The following is a 16666-nucleotide window of genomic DNA, read 5'->3' as shown; positions in this document are numbered from 1 at the left end:
TGCCTTCGCAGATGCTTCACCCCCACCGCCCCCGCATTTATATCCATTCAACATGATACTGAAAAAATCATCTTCCTGGCTTGTCATTTACTGCGTGACCCCTCTCTTACATCCCTTCACTGGTAATTTCCATGCCTCACCCATTGCAACAAACACAAATAACTTGTCTTCATATTTAAGGCCCTTCATGGCTTAGCTCTCCCTACCTATCATCTCTCAGACTGTTAAGCTATTGAATCCCCATCTCTTGGTCAATGGTACCAGCCTTCATCAGCCATTAGTCTAAGGATATGTCTACGCTGCAATGTAAGCCCAGGGTCAGTAAACCACGAGTTAGCAGACCGGGATTGTTAATCTAGGGCTTGAGAGTCTACACTCATTTGTAACCCCAAATTACGAACTGTTAAATCCAGGGTCCCAGCCTAGGGCTCCAGTGTCTACACTACATTATGTAGGCCCAAGTCCAACCATCCATATGCCAGAATTACTAGTGCACTCCCACTCATGGCCGCTCTAGCCCTTTGTTGGTGGTACAATGTAGGAAAAATTGACTTCCCCTCTAAACTTGACTGTCCAATGAACAAAGAAAGTCAGCCTGTGGGATACTTTTGGTGGACTCCCAGAGCCCAAGTCTGGTGGGGCTGCATCAACACCGCAAAGCAATAGGGCTTGAACCCTGTGTTCCAGCTTGATTCAGGCTTGGACCCTGCATCCCCATGGGGTCCTGGGACTGTGCCCTGAGTTAGTGCAATTTGTGTGTAGATGGAAGGGGCTAGGCTTGAGCCTGAGTTCAAATCCTGGGCTTACATTTCAGTGTAGACATACTCTAATTTTCCTTCAGACAACTTCATGCTTTCTTTCAGGTCATGCATTGGAAGGGCTCCCCACATAACTCCACCAAGACATTTCCTCCTTGAAACTTGCTTCTGCCATGACACCTACAAAACACTAATTAGGCAGCGGATGTGCTGTGACCCCTGTTAATTACAATAATTATAACTGTCTCACTGTGACCTTGTGCTCCCGATCTGTTTGCTGTATCTACCTGTTGTCTCAGCTTACATTTACACAGTAAGCTCTTCAGTGCAGGGATCATCTCTTTTTTTGGTTGCGAGGTGTACACATGCAGTGTCTTGCACAATGCGCCCCTGATTCCTAACTGGGGACTCCAGGCACTACTGCAACTCAAATAATAAATAATATTCACAAAATACTGTTCTCATGTTCACTACATGCAACCATCTTTTGGTGACCTCAAGGTATTCCTGAGAGCTCCAGTCACAGTGACCTGAACCTGGGACTAGGATAAAAGACAAGCTGGATTTGAGCATTCTATTAGCCTATGCTAATTTTCTCTCAGTGATGTTAAATGAAAGGTTAATCAGCCATATCCAGGCTCTACTGTAGGAGCCCTGAAATAGTATGGTTGTCTACATGCAGAAATGTATTCATTATGCTAATATCAAAAGTTTCTCACTGTATTTTATTGCAGCTTTAAATAATCACTACATCATGACAAAGCACTGATAATACAATTGACCTTCAGTATGGCCCTAGGGTAGCTGCATTCTAATAGTTAAATCCCACTGTAAGCATTTCCTTGTGACACAAAACTGTAGGATACAGAGAAGCTTGGGCTCCCAAAGAACAGACTGTGTCACAACACTTGATCTGAGGATGGTTTAAACAAACACAGCTAATTTACCAGTCATAAATTACTAATGAGGTAACATCTTTTATTGAACCAACTTCTGTTGGTGAGAAAGACAAGCTTTTGAGCTACACAGAACGCTTCTTCAGCTATAAAATTGTTACCTCACCTTGTCTCTCTAATATCCTGGGACTGACATGACTACACCACTGCATGTATAAATTACTAATTGCATTTATGGGGGATCCACCATATCATAGTGCAGAGCCTATGCTATTCTGAGGAACTTTAACAAAAATAATATCAACAATCATCATGACTGGTTTGGTCTTAAAGTGATAAGATTTTTTGTTTTTACACCATTTGTGATAAAAGGTAACTTTATCCAGGTTATGGAACTATTTAATACATTTGTTTCTAGCAAAAACCTTGCAGAATTGCTTCTTTTTCAGAGCCAGTGAACTTTTTTGGTAGTACAAAGATTGGAGTTTTTAGTAAGTGATCCCACGTAGCAAAAACTATTTCATAACCTGTCTACTTTTGCCATGCATCAAATAAATGAAGTGGAATACAAAACATAACATCTGTTTCTTTCTCTGACTGTTTAACATAGGGGTCAGGTTCTAACCAAATATATTTGAGAAGTCTTTTCAGGAATTTGTTAGGCTGAATGCAGCTAATCAAGATAGCAAAAACCTTGTGTATTTCCAAGGTGACTTCTTTGTTTGACCTGAAAAATTTGTATATTATTTTAAGTACTTTCACTACATAGCTTTTGCATTTGTAGATTTAACCTTTTTCTAACACCAGTGTTTCAAGAAAGCATAGGTATGTTTGTGAGGGTGGGCATGGAAAGTATTTCATATGAAGCTATGAATAAATAAATGCTACATTACAATTAACAGTTAAAAGTTATGGTGTCTAATATCCTCTAGTCAAAACATAACACTGCTGAATCCTAAGCATTAATTTACCATCTTTACCCACTTTATAGATCGGATTTTTAAAATAAAACAATATCTAATAATAAATTAATGCACATAAACAGCACTCAAAATACGAACAATTTTTCTGATCTTTGCTAAGTAACAGCTTTAGGCTTTAAAGTCTAAAGAATTGAAGATGGAAAGAAGAAACGTTCTTCTGTCAGCAGGAGTAGTTTTAGCAACATCAGGGAAGATATGTACTCTTACTACAGTGCCTGAGTGAAGATATTTTTAATACTATTTCTTTTTGCACCACACGTTCAGTTTCTTAATTCCTCAAATTAAGGCAAATGCTTTCCTGAAATCCAATACCCTCTCAACTATACTGCTACCAAGCACTTTTAATCTCCCCCTCAAACAGTTCTTCTCTATTGTCAGAAAAATAACAGCTTCTCTCTGGATCATAACGATGTCTCTGATGTGATCTGAAAAGCAGTAGCGATAAAGACCCAGTACACTAGCAGGCAGGTATTTAGAGATCATATGATATAAAGATATATAGTATGACTAAATGATCACTGAGGAAGCATACAACTGCCATGTGCGTTTGAAAAATGTGAATGGGTAGAAGGGAGCAGATTTGTTCGCTTCGGTTTAAAGAGATTTAATCAGGAGAAATGGAATGAAATTATTCAAAAGGAGATTTAGGCTGATTACCAAACAAAAGTCTCTTGACAGTGAAATCTATTAGGTGTTATACAGCTTCTCACAGGAAATGGATAAAGTCCCACTGCTTACCTTGACAGGACAAAATACTCTACAGAACAATCCCGCCCAGGCAGAGGAATGAACTAAATGACCTGATAGTTTTCCCCAAATCTAGTTTATCAGATTTGATGATTGAACAGCACCATCTAGTTACAGATCTAGGAATGGTAACGTGTACAGAAAAAAAATCCAATACAAGTTCAGAGTACATTGCTGGTAACTAATTACGCAGTATTGCAGAGCAGAATGTCACTCACTCGTCCCTTCCATTCTCTAAGCATTTGTATACAGACAGAGCTCATTCCTGCCAATGGATATTAAATTAACAGCCTTATTCGTTCAAGACGACCTATATTCTTTGTATATAGGAATTTTCACTAAAATTTGTTGTTAACAATAGACTTTACTGTAAGAACAAGAGAGGGATAGTATTTATGTACATTTAGTATTGGGCTAGATCAGGGGTAGTCAATTATTTTTTGTCAAGGTCCAAATTTCTTGGTCAAGGTGTAGTCAAGGTCCAGACTCTAGAGAAACATTTTTCACACCGCAAGTGCCTCTATTCAACAAACTCATGTAAGCTGTGCATTAGTAATATACCCCATTGCTTATATTTTTAAATGCATTACATGAAAAATAAAATCAAACCGCTGTATAAATGAAACATAGTGGTCAAGCCTCTGGATGCTGTACAAAATAAAACAGTAAGCATTGGTTCACTCTTCCTGAAATGAACGGTTTTGGTATCAAGTGTACTTTTTTTTTTTGGTGCCATGTTTAAACACAAAGCCATTAAATGTCGAAAGCACCGGAGGCAGGACTACAGCTTTCAACAGTGTAAATGAGCCTATGAGCATAAAGTAATTTTTTAAAAAGGAACATACAATTTTTTATAGGCGGAAATGATGATAGCTCAGATTAAGCAAATAAGGAATTAAGGAGAACCAGTCACTCATTAATTCACAGTACAGTGTATTGGAGATTGCATTATGAGAGAATGAGAGGGTAAAAATAATTTAAAAAATAATAATAATGATAAGAAGTAAATAAAAAGATTTTGCAGTCTGTTCAAACTCGTGTTTTGGTCTAGATTTGGCCTGCGGTCCGCCTTTTTACTATCCTGGTCTAGATAATACTTAGTCCTGCCTTGAGCGCAGGGGACTGGACTAGAAGACCTCTTGAGGTCCCTTCCGGTCCTACACTTCTATGTGCTATGATCTGTAATGCAATATGTTTTAAAGTAGAATAAAAGAGGAGTTTGGCACAGCAAAGTCTGCTGATAATGGGCTGCCATTTGGAAAAATCAAATGGGTTTTTTTTGTTTGAGAAGGCATTCATTGCACTGTCTGACCTCACTTTTCCTCTGCCGCATTGTGGGACTCTCCCGCGGCCAAGGAAGGCTGGCTGGACACAGTCCCACGCATCAGTCATAAAGATGCTCCTTCCCTCTGAGGAACTGCACTCCTCCTTGGCAGTCCCAACATGGGGAGGAAAGAAAGTAAATCCTGATTCCTCTGCCCTAGATCCATGAAGGGATTTAGGCGCCTAAACTGCTTGCCTCCCCCATTCATTGTATAGGGAGAACATGGCCTAATGCAGGCTTTGTGGATTTCAGTGATTTTTAGGCACCTGCAAGTTAGGCATTGCAACCCCTATGTCTATTTGTGGATCCAGGCCTTTCTGACAACATAATCTACTGCCTCCAGACAGCAAGGCAAACTGTGTTTATTTTTTAAGCACAGATATACCAATCTCAGGTCTTAACTATGGACAACCTGAAGATTACACTTCGAAGGGTTCAGGTTAACACTACCACTTTTGGCACAGAAACTAGAGACCACTATTGAGCCATAATAGCTCTCCATAAGGTCAGTTCTTCAGGTGTGTCTGTTTTTCAGTCATCTGGAGATATTTATACTCTCTAATGAATTTTGTTCCTGATCCACCAAGATGCCAGCAGCCAGCCTTATTGCATCAAATTAAAAAAGGAGATATGTGACTAGAATGGGACTATAGTGTTCAAAAGCTTCCCAAAATACTTGCCCACAACAATGAATCAACCACCAAGTCATCAGACAGCCTTCATGACTCAAGGTATCTTTGGGACTAATATTAAAACTATAGCCATACACTTTGCCACTAAGTGTGAAATTATTAACTCTGATATGACAGAAGAAACCCAATGGCCAAGGTCCTCAAAACTGACTAGTGATTTTGGGTGCCCAACCTGAGACACCTTAATGGGGCAAGATTTTCAGAAGGTGGGTGCTCAGCACCTTCTTTCAAGTTGGGCACCCAATATTTGAGGCACACAAAACCCCAGGTCACTATTGAAGTTCTTGCCCAATGAAAATAGTTATGAATAAAGATTAAGGATAAACTGAAGTAAAAATAGATTTGTGGACTTTCCAGGTGAGATTTGATGAGAATTGGGAGTTACACGTGCCTACTTGTAAGCACATGAAAGTCTACCTGTCTAGGTTCTTATACTGGCACCTGCCAACATATATTTTAGTGACTCCCAAGGTCTTTCTCTAGCTCATCAAGTTGGCCCAGTAATTTACTAGCCTTCTCAATGGCTGGTTGATCAGGAAAAATCAATCTAAAACGTTATCGTGCAGTCTGATGGGCATCTGCAACAAGACCTTGACAAGGCTCAAACAGTAAAGGATTTTCAGTATAAAGACTAAAGACACACACTACATTAATTACACTTCAGTACTGGCTGCAATCAATATAGCTTTGGAGACATGAAGCAGTATCAGAAAACCAACATCTGATTATACTTTATAAGGTTAATAGTATCCTAAGATCCTATTTTGGTTAGCAGCCCATGAAACTGTTGCTGGGCAACAGGATGCTGCTGGGCAACAGGATGCTGCTCTACAAATGCCCAAAGGACAATTAAGACTGGAATCAAAACATTACAGCTATGCAAACACACAGAGCACGCCTCATATAGTTCCCAACTGAAGCAGTATTACAAGTACAGCAGCTTGAAATTAATAAAACTCATTGGCTTCTCTTGCTGCAAAGATGCTTTCTTGATTAATTCAATTATAGAGCTCTGACCAGAGTATGATTTGATACGTAGCAAAATGAGAGATGTCACTATCTTCTGAGACTCACTTATTTTCCTCATTCCCTGTCCTGTCTTTTTTGCATTTTCCAGCTAACAATGAAAATAAAGGACATGAAAAAGGAGTACGGTAACAAATACAAAAACAGAATGAAAAAAGGGAGAAAGGCAAAGACTGATATGGAAAGCTTGACATAATTTGAGAAACACAAAGATGAATTTAAGAAATCAAGGATAATAACTAGATAAGTAAGGAAAAGAAAACTGGGAAGAAAAAACAATGCACGGACGAAAGAGAGGTCACTACTGAAACATTTGTGAATGACAGTCTTTGTAGCCCATTATCACATTACCTTCTCTGTAGACTTTGACTGTTGCGATGTCTCATAATCTCTCTTTGTTTCCAAGATTCTTTTTACAAGACCACCTGTTGAAGATCAATGTTCTTTTAGTGCTGGTTACTGACACTAAAACACTGTTGTAAATAATCTGAAAACTAATCTAAAACCTGGTCACTTAATTCTGTTCAATGAAAACTGATTTTAGACCAGCTTTAACTGTATTCTAGTACGTTACTCTATCCCATCTCTATACGATGTCATGATTGTGTAGTGGCAAGTACATTACACAGCACAACCAGAGAGGAGATGGGGGAGAGGAAAGAAATCAAGTCAGGTCATAGAATCATAATAGAGGCCTACTGGGCTTCGTTCATCTTCCTGAGGCACATACCAAGGTGAAGCTTTTGCTCCTCTGCGTTGAACTGCCAAAGAGGGAACATCTAAACTCTTAAATTGAACCCATTCGCCTGGTGGTCAAAGCAAGGATAAAGGCTTTATGGGAGCAGCCACATCCAAATCTACGTGGCTGGAGGGTAATGGATAGGAGAAGGATAAATGGGAACAGCCCAAAGGACACCATCCCCAAATGAATTACTTTTGTCAAACAAACTACCTCATGTTATAACAGTGTATTTCCAAGACTACTATTCTAGCCTTTGAACTGTTGACCTAAAGGCAACCTGAACCAGCCAAAGTAGGTGATAGTTAAAGTAAACCTTCCTTTTGCAAAAATATCAAAGAGAAAATGTGGTTTTAATTTTAATTTTTTCAAATTTATTTAAATCAACACAAAACTATGTGAAAGTATAGCTCACTAAAGGTGTAGAGCCACACTCTTGAGTTATATGTTATCATAACAATCTCTTACATTTATATAGCACTTTTCATTCAGAAAAATCCACCAAATGCTGTACAGACTACATACATGTATCATCTAATCTCTATGCCCTTCCTTTATAAAGTGCAAAATTTACATATGGACATTTAGGAAAACACCTTTCTCAAATGAGCCAGGTCCAGTAAAATTACAATGGATTCTAGGTTTTGAGAAACTAAATAAATGAGATTTGGGATAAAGAATAAGCGTAATGATGTTTAGAACCAACTTGCTTGTGCAGATTTATTTGTACACTTTTACAAAGTTTACTCTAAATCGGTCAGTCATGCAGAGGTACGCTCTGCTGGCTAAAGTAACATGCCACAAGAACATTTAAATTATTTAGTGACAAAACATGTCTCCTGAACTCAGCCTAAAGAGACAACCATCTGAATTGGATACTTTATTCATACTGACAGAATTATAGATTATATTTCCATGGTGCACTGCCCAACAGGCTTTTTATAGCTATGAAGATCAGAATTTGCAGGATTCTGTTTTTTTCTGCAACTTTTAATGTTATCGTTAGTACCTAAAGCAACACAAGGTATTACCTGCATTCCTATACAGTCTTAGGTGTGTATTGTAGAAGAGGAAACAGCACTCAGGTATTGTTAGGTAAGAGACATTTAATTTATTCTGTTTTAAAATAGAGTTATACATCTAGAGATGTAGTCTGTTAAGACTCAGCAATCAAACAGTTGAAAGGGTTTTTTTCCCTTCAAAAGCACTTTATTTCATTTTTAGCACAACAATGCAGTAATATTGGAGGTTTTCTGCACTGTTTTCTATACTTTCTTTCAGGTACAATGTCCTTCCGAAATTCTCATTTAAATGACACTATGTAGCAACAAAAAACGGTTACTCACCTTCTCGTAACAGTTGTTCTTCGACATGTGTTGTTCATGTCCATTCCAAGCAGGTGTGTGCGTGCTGCGTGCACGCCAGCCGGAAGATTTTACTATAGCAGCGTCCATAGGGTCGGCTTCGGCGCCCCTTGGAGTGGCGTCTTCATGGCGCTGTATATAGGGGCCAGCCAACCCCCCACCCCCTCAGTTCCTTCTTGCCGATACTCCGACAGAGGGGTAGGAGGGTGGGTATTGGAATGGACATGAACAACACATCTCGAAGAACAACAGTTACGAGAAGGTGAATAACCGTTTTTTCCTTCTTCGAGTGATTGTTCATGTCCATTCCAAGCAGGTGACTCACAAGCCCAAATCTAGGCGGTGGGGTCGGAGGTCACTGCAGACTGGAGGACTGAGCGGCCAAAGGCAGCATCATCTCTGGCCTGGTGCGTGATGGTGTAGTGCGCCGTAAAGGTGTGGATTGAGGACCAGGTTGCCGCTCTACAAATTTCCTGCGTTGGGACCTGGGCCAGGAACGCAGCGGAAGAGGCCTGCGCTCTTGTGGAGTGGGCCGTGATAGGCGGGGCTGGTATATTGGCCCAACTGTAGCACTCCCGGATGCAGGTTCTGATCCAAGCCGAGATTCGCTGTGACGTGACCAGGAGCCCTTTCATCCTGTCGGCCACGGCGACGAAAAGTTGGGTTGACTTCCTGAAGGATCTTGTCCTTTCGATATAGAAAGCGAGAGCCCTGCGAACGACGAGGGAATGCAGCCTACGCTGCCTCGCAGAGGAGTGTGGTTTCGGATAAAACACTGGGAGAAAAATGTCTTGATCCATATGAATTGGGGAAACCACCTTAGGCAGGAACGCTGGGTGTGGCCTGAGTTGGACCTTGTCCTTGTGGAAGACGGTGTATGGGGGTTCAGATGTTAGAGCTCTGAGTTCTGACACTCTCCGAGCTGATGTGATAGCCACCAAGAACGCGATCTTATATGAAAGATATAACAGCGAGCACGAAGCCAGCGACTCGAAGGGAAGCCCTGGGAGGACGGACAGGACCAAATTGAGGTCCCAAGCAGGGACAGGTTGACGGATGTGTGGGAACAATCTGTCAAGGCCCTTAAGGAACCGTCCAACGAGTGGGTTCGCAAACACTGAGGTACCCCCCTCTCCAGGGTGGAACGCCGAGATTGCAGCAAGGTGTACTCCAACCGACGAGTCAGCTCCAGGTGTCTCAGATGTAGCAAATAGTCCAATATGAGAGGGACCGGGGCGAGCAAGGGAGCCTGACCCCGTTGTGTGGCCCAGAGGGAGAAGCGCTTCCACTTGGCCAAGTACATGGTCCTTGTTGAGGGCTTCCTGCTACCCAGAAGGACCTGCCTGACCTGATGAGAGCATTGCAACTCCATGGGGTTTAGCCATGGAGCATCCAGGCTGTAAGGTGGAGCGACTCCAGGTTCGGGTGAAGGAGGCAACCGCGATCCTGTGTGATCAAGTCCGGTAGTAGGGGCAACCTGAGTGGCACCCGCATAGACATGTGCAGGAGAGACGTGTACCAGTGCTGGCGCGGCCAGGAAGGCGCTATCAGGATGAGCTGAGCGTGATCTCTGCGGGCCTTGAGGATTACTCTGTGAATCATGGGAATCGGGGGAAAGGCGTAAAATAGCCCGTCTGTCCAAGAGAGGAGAAAGGCGTCTGTTAGGGACCCCGGACTGCGTCCCATGAGGGAGCAGAATTGACGACACTTCCTGTTCTCGCTGGAGGCAAACAGGTCCACCTGGGGATGACCCCAGAGCCGGAAAATTGAGAGAACTATATCCAAGCGGATAGACCGCTAATGATCCTGGAATGAGCGGCTGAGGGCATCCGCGAGCCCGTTGTGTGTCCCCGGGAGGTAGGATGCTGTCAGGTGAATTACGTTCTGTACGCAAAAGTCCCATAATGCGAGGGCCTTCAGGCAAAGGGGAGAGGAGCGAGCACCACCCTGTTTGTTGATATAGAACATCGTTGGAGTATTGTCCGTGAGGACAGAAACGCACCTGCCTGCCAGCTGGGATTTGAAGGCTATGCATGCGAGACGCACAGCTCGTAATTCCCTGACATTGATGTGCAGCGAAAGATCCTCTCATGACCAAAGGCCTTGGGTTCTGAGGCCGCCCAGATGTGCACCCCATCCCCGATCCGTCCGTTACCAGGGATAGGGAGGGCTCGGGGTCGAGGAAAGGAACTCCTGCGCAGACCACCCGCGGGTCGAGCCACCATTGAAGGGAGTCCAACACCGGCCGAGGTAACGTCACCACTGATTCTAGGGAGTCCCTGACTGGCCGATAAACCCCTGCCAACCAAGACTGGAGTGGGCGCAGTCTGAGTCTGGCGTGTCTCACCATGTAGGTACATGCCGCCATGTGCCCTAGTAATTTGAGGCAGCTTCTTGCAGTGGTGGTCGGGTAACGTTGGAGGCCGAGAATAATGTTGGATATAGTCCGGAATCTGGCCTCTGGGAGATATGCCCTGGCGTGTGTCGAGTCCAGAACTGCTTCTATGAATTCGATTTTTTGGGTTGGAGATAGTGTGGACTTGGCCTCGTTGAATAAGAGGCCGAGTGCGAGGAAGGTTTGCCTGGTAAAGACCACCTGAGCCTTCACCTGCGCCCTGGTCCTGCCCTTGATGAGCCAATCGTCCAGGTAGGGAAACACCTGGATCCCCTGCCTGCGCAGGAAGGCTGCCACGACTGCCATGCACTTCGTGAAGACCCTTGGGGCTGCTGACAGACCAAAGGGCAGAACTGTAAACTGTAGATGAGTGTTGCCCACGAGAAACCTGAGGTAACGCCTGTGCTGAGGGATTATCGCAATATGAAAGTATGCGTCCTTTAAGTCGAGAGCGGCATACCAGTCTCCTGGATCCATGGAAGGAATGATGGAGGACAGGGAGACCATGCGGAACTTGAGCTTCTTCACAAACTTGTTGAGACGCCGCAAGTCCAGAATAGGTCTGAGGCCCCCTTTCGCTTTCGGTATTAGGAAATATCGAGAATAGAAGCCCTTGCCCCGTAGCTCCTGAGGAACCTCCTCTACTGCCCCTGATGTGAGGAGGGACTGAACTTCTTGAAGTAGAAGTTGCTCGTGAGAGGGGTCCCTGAAGAGGGACGGGGAGGGGGGCTGGTGGGGCGGGAGGGAGGAGAACTGGATAGAATATCCCTCCTTTACCGTGCGAAGCACCCAAGCGTCCGATGTGATCCGGGCCCACGCACGATAGAAGGGGGACAGACGTGACAAGAAGGTAAGGTTGGACGGATCCAGGGTTCTGACTGGGAGGTCGTCCTTGACCAAGCCATCAAAATGGTGGTCTAGGCCCCTGTGTAGGCCTTGGTTGGGCAGATGACTGGCCGAAGGGCTGCTGTTGTTGCCTCCTCCTGCCCGTCCTTGGCCTTCTGCGCAAGGCATCCCCTCGATTTTGAGGCTGGTACGGCCGAGGGGCCTGCCGTGGCCTGAACTGCCTATGCTGGGTGACAGGGGTGTGTAGGCCTAATGAACAGAGGGTGGTCCGTGAATCCTTTAGGCTATGAAGCCTCTTATCAGTCTTCTCCGAGAAGAGTGTGGGCCCTTTGAAGGGGAGGTCCTGGATCGTTTGTTGGACCTCGTGAGGGAGGCCGGAAACTTGAAGCCAGGCTCCGCGCCTCATGACCAGACCAGTCGCCAACGTGCGTGAGGCTGAATCGGCCGCGGCCAAGGCCGCCTGGAGGGAAGCCCGGGTAATCAATCTCCCCTCTTCAACCAGGGCTGAAAACTCGGTTCGCGACTCCTGCGGAAGGAGGTCCGTGAACCTAGACAAAGCCGAGCACGTGTTGTGTCCATACCGGCTCACTATGGCTTGCTGATTGGCAATGCACAACTGCAGGCCCCCCGTTGAATATACCTTGCGCCCGAACAGGTCCAACTTTTTGGCCTCTATTTTTAGGTGTAGCCCCTTGAAACCCTGGCGTTCCCTCTGGTTGGCAGCATCCACCACTAGGGAGTCCGGGGGAGGGTGTGTATAAAGATGTTCATAGCCCTTGGTTGGAATGAAATATCGCCTCTCAGTCCTTTTGGCCGTAGGGGCCAATGAGGCTGGGGTTTGCCACAAGGTGCGGGTTGTGTCCGTAATGGTCTTTATGAGAGGCAGGGCTACCCTGGATGGGCCTGACGGGGTCAGGATATCAATCACCGGATCCGTGTCCACCTCGATCTCCTCAGTCTGGATCGAGAGGCTTTGGGCTGCTCGAGTAAGCAGTTGTTGGAGGATCCTATTGTCCTCTAGGGCCGGTGCCGCTGAAGTTCCTGCTACTTCCTCATCCGGAGATGTGGAGGAAGAGATCCCTTGAAGAGGGCCTTCATCTACCCCCTCTCCCTCTACGAGGGCCTGCGGCACACGGTACTTAGGCTGCGCAGCCAGTGCAGACTCGGGATGCGGCACCGCGGCCGGTACCGGGGTTGACACCGAGCGATGAGGTGTGCTGGACAGTGCCTGCGGTGTTGGGAGCAAGGTCCCCGTTGGTGCCGTTGTTTGGCTAGGTGGTGCCGTGTCCCTTTGTGGCACACTCCTGTCAGGTGGTGGTGGCATTAGCGGCGGTGCCGCCGACGTCGAAGAGACAGATATGGCTCGTGAGCGGGGTCCATACGCCTGACCCACTGACTGGCGGTAGGCCCACGGCGTCCAGAACGGCCCTGGGGTGGTTGCCACTGCTGTTGCCACTGCGGTGGGTACGGCTGGGTACTCGTACGCGAGGACGATCGCCTACTCCTCGATCTGTTAGAGCGGTACGAGTCCACCTCCGAGTCCAAAGTCTCTGAGTAGGACATAGGAGGCGCGGTACCCACTGTCGCCGTAGAGGGTGCTGTCTGCACCGGTGCCACTAGAGTGGCGCGGCGCGGGGAGCACGGCGAGAGCATTGCCGGTTTGCCCCTAGATTGATAATGGGGCCGAGCGGTAGCCGGAGGTTCTTTGCACCGGTGCGGCGACGCCGGCACCGGGAGGCTCAAGAGGTCTGAAGCGGCCTCGAACGCCTCCGGCGTCGATGGGAGGCGCACTTCCTCCATCATGTCCGTGGATCTAGGCTTTTCCGGATTTGACCGTACCCTCTCCGGGGCGGGAGTCAACGGGATGGCCGGATGGGTCTGCGGCGCGAATTGTCCTGTAGCACTCGTGGACGGCGCCGGCCCTTTAGAGTCCCGATGGGGAGAGTGTTCCCTCACCGGCCTGTTCCTTTTAACCGGCACTGGCGATGGGGAACGGTGTCTCATCGAGGATGGTTTCTTGTGCGCTGACTCTCTCCGGTGCCAGGGTTTGGGGGCCTTGGCCTCACGACTTATCTCCGGTGCCGGGGCACTGCGCACCGAGGATGAAGTGCTCGGTGCCGGCTCGGTAGGCCCGGGATTTGATTGCGGCCGCAGGGCCGCCTCCATTAGGAGGACTTTAAGTCTCTGCTCTCTATCTTTGAGAATCCTGGGGCAAAAAACCCTGCAGATACTGCACCTATCTCTTTGGTGGCTCTCCCCTAGGCACCTCAAGCACGAAGAGTGCGGGTCACTCTTCGGCATGAATTTCCCGCAGTCCCGGCAGAGTTTGAACCCTCGGGACCCGGGCATGCCCCAGTGGGGCGACGAAAACTTGGGGAAAACCCCCCAACTAATATCTAAGTTAACACTAAACAACAAATTAACTAACTATTTACAACGACGGAACACTGCCACGATTGTTGAAGAGCAAGCGAAGTTCCAGCTAGCCGTCACCGGCGGTAAGAAGGAACTGAGGGGGTGGGGGGTCGGCTGGCCCCTATATACAGCGCCATGAAGGCGCCACTCCAGGGGGCGCCGAAGCCGACCCTACAGACGCTGCTATAGTAAAATCTTCCGGCTGGCGTGCACGCGGCGCACACACACTGGCTTGGAATGGACATGAACAATCACTCGAAGAACTCATTTTTCCTGTTAACTGAAGTGGTCACACACAGACCATGCTGGGCTACTGAATATGAAGTCTGAAACTAACTCCCTGCAGATTGCTGGGCTAGCCCAGAATCAGTTCCCAAATGATTTTTCTCATCTTTTCTCACACTTCTAACATAACATTCTTATGGCTGTGAGAAACAACCACACTACTTGATACCTAGATAGTATGTTATGTTTTCAAAGCGCTATGCGAACATTAGCTAGTTTTAGCCCTGATTCAGCTAAGCACTTAAGCATGTGAAATCAATGAGACCTAAGCATTTAAGTATGGATAACATTTTCAAAAGCATTTAAGTGACTTAGACGCCTAAGTACCAGCAGGAGTTAGGCCTGGTCTATAGCAGAAAATTAGGTTGGCATAACTATGTCACTCGGGTGTGAAAAATCCACAACCCTGAGCGGTTTAGTTAAGCCGATCTAAAGGCATATCTACACTACCAACTATTTTAGGTTGACTTACAGCTACCGCAGCAATTACTGCAGTGGTTCATGTCCACACTGTCCTCCTTCTGTTGGTAGTGTGCTTCCTCACCAGGAACACTTAAGGGGGACTGAGAGCCCAGGATCTCAGCTCTGCGTAGCTCCCTGCTGGGAGCCCATCTGCCCCAGCCTCCCCCCCCCGCCCGCCCCATGCTCTTGGCTCCCCGCTCCCCACTTGGAGCTCCTCGCTTAGAGCCTGGGTGGCTGCCAGGTTCCCAGCGGGGAGCTGAGAGCCCAGTGTGTCGGGGGAGGGTGGGGGAGGCGAGCTGGGAGCCTTGGTGTCGCGGGGCTCCTGGCAGAGAGCCAGCGCAGCAGTTGGACTGGGGGACAGGAGCCTGGGGGACAGCCAGGCTCTAGCTGGAGCCACCCACCCACCCTTGGGTAATAGCTCAAGCTGTGAGCAGTTTTCTTGTCAGTTTCACGGCTCCAGCATGGAGCCATGAAATTGACAAGAATGACAGCCAACAGCCAATGTAAGTAACTCACAGTGTCCACGCGGATACTGCATTGCCCTAACTACATCGACATAAGCCCTACGCCTCTTGTGGAGGTGGCGTTATTATGTAGGTGTAGCAGGGCACTTAGATCAGCGGGAACAAGGCTGTAGTATGGACACTGAAATAAATAGGTCGACATAAGCTGCCTTATGTTGACCTAATTCTGTAGTGTAGACCAGGCCTAAGTCCCCATGTAGACATTGCTAAGTCGACCTAGCTACCGCCTCTGAGGGAGGTGGATTACCTCTGCTGTGCAGTCCCTCCTATCGGAGTAGGTAGTCTCTACACTGAAGAATTACAACAGTGCAGCTATGCCGCTGTAGCGTTTTAAGTGTGGGCAAGCCCTTAGGCACTTAAGCATGGGAGGTAAAATTTTCAAAAGCTTAAGTGCTTTGCTGAACTGGAGCTTTTGTAAACTAGGCAATCCTCATTCCAATCCCAAGGCCTGTCTATATAGAGATATTTGTATTGGGGTAGCTACACTGATGCAAAACTCCAATGTACATGCACTATCTCAATGTAAAATGGGAATTTACCCCTTGGTGGCTTACCGCAATCACAAAACCACAGTCCCTGATAGGCAGAGACAGAAGTTAAGTGACTCACTCAAGGCCACAAAATGGATCAGTGGTAGAGCTCAGATTAGAACTCATATCTAGATCATTGTTTTTCAGGAGACACTTCTCAGAAGTTAAGTTTCTATTCAGCATTATTATAATTTAAAAGGACAACAGGCTTAGTTCCTGATAACATGTGCTGCTTATTATATCAGTGTGACCTGACAGTTCCGACCACACTCAAAAGAAAGTCTACATGGGCTGTATAATAATACCAAACTTAGCTCCTTCTTGGGCTTTGCTTTACTGGTAACTCAGGGTACGTCTACACTTAGCGGAGGGTCCGGCGGCAGGCAATCGATGTTCTGGGATCGATTTATCACGTCTGGTTTAGACGCAATAAATCGATCCCGGAAGTGCTCGCCGTCGACGCCGGTACTCCAGCTCGGCGAGAGGAGTACGCGGCATCGACGGGGGAGCCTTCCTGCCGCGTCTGGACCCGCGGTAAGTTCGGACTAAGGTACTTCGAATTCAGCTACGTTATTAACGTAGCTGAATTTGCGTACCTTAGTCCGAAGTGGGGGGGTAGTGTAGACCAGGCCTTAGTCACAACTGCAAAACAAAACTAATTAAGCCTAGCTGCCTGGTGG

The 16666-nt window shown here is 46.6% G+C and overlaps 1 protein-coding gene across 4 annotated transcripts in view; it reads right to left on the bottom strand.

Annotated features, from left to right (window-relative positions):
• The window catches only part of TRAF3IP1 (TRAF3 interacting protein 1), a 129796-nt gene that overhangs the window by 24757 nt on the left and 88373 nt on the right, over positions 1-16666 (bottom strand). For all 4 annotated transcript variants that reach the window (XM_026653954.1, XM_026653956.1, XM_026653955.1 and 1 more), the window contains one exon: positions 6778-6851. In XM_026653954.1, the coding sequence (XP_026509739.1) occupies positions 6778-6851 (74 nt within the window). The remainder of the gene's footprint in view (positions 1-6777; positions 6852-16666) is intronic.

This window comes from Terrapene carolina, unplaced genomic scaffold (genome assembly GCF_002925995.2).
Source record: "Terrapene carolina triunguis isolate 2854851 unplaced genomic scaffold, T_m_triunguis-2.0 Scaffold173, whole genome shotgun sequence".
Taxonomy (NCBI): domain Eukaryota; kingdom Metazoa; phylum Chordata; order Testudines; family Emydidae; genus Terrapene; species Terrapene triunguis.
Note: the sequence above shows the minus strand (reverse complement) of the source record. Positions and strands in the feature narration are given on the sequence as shown.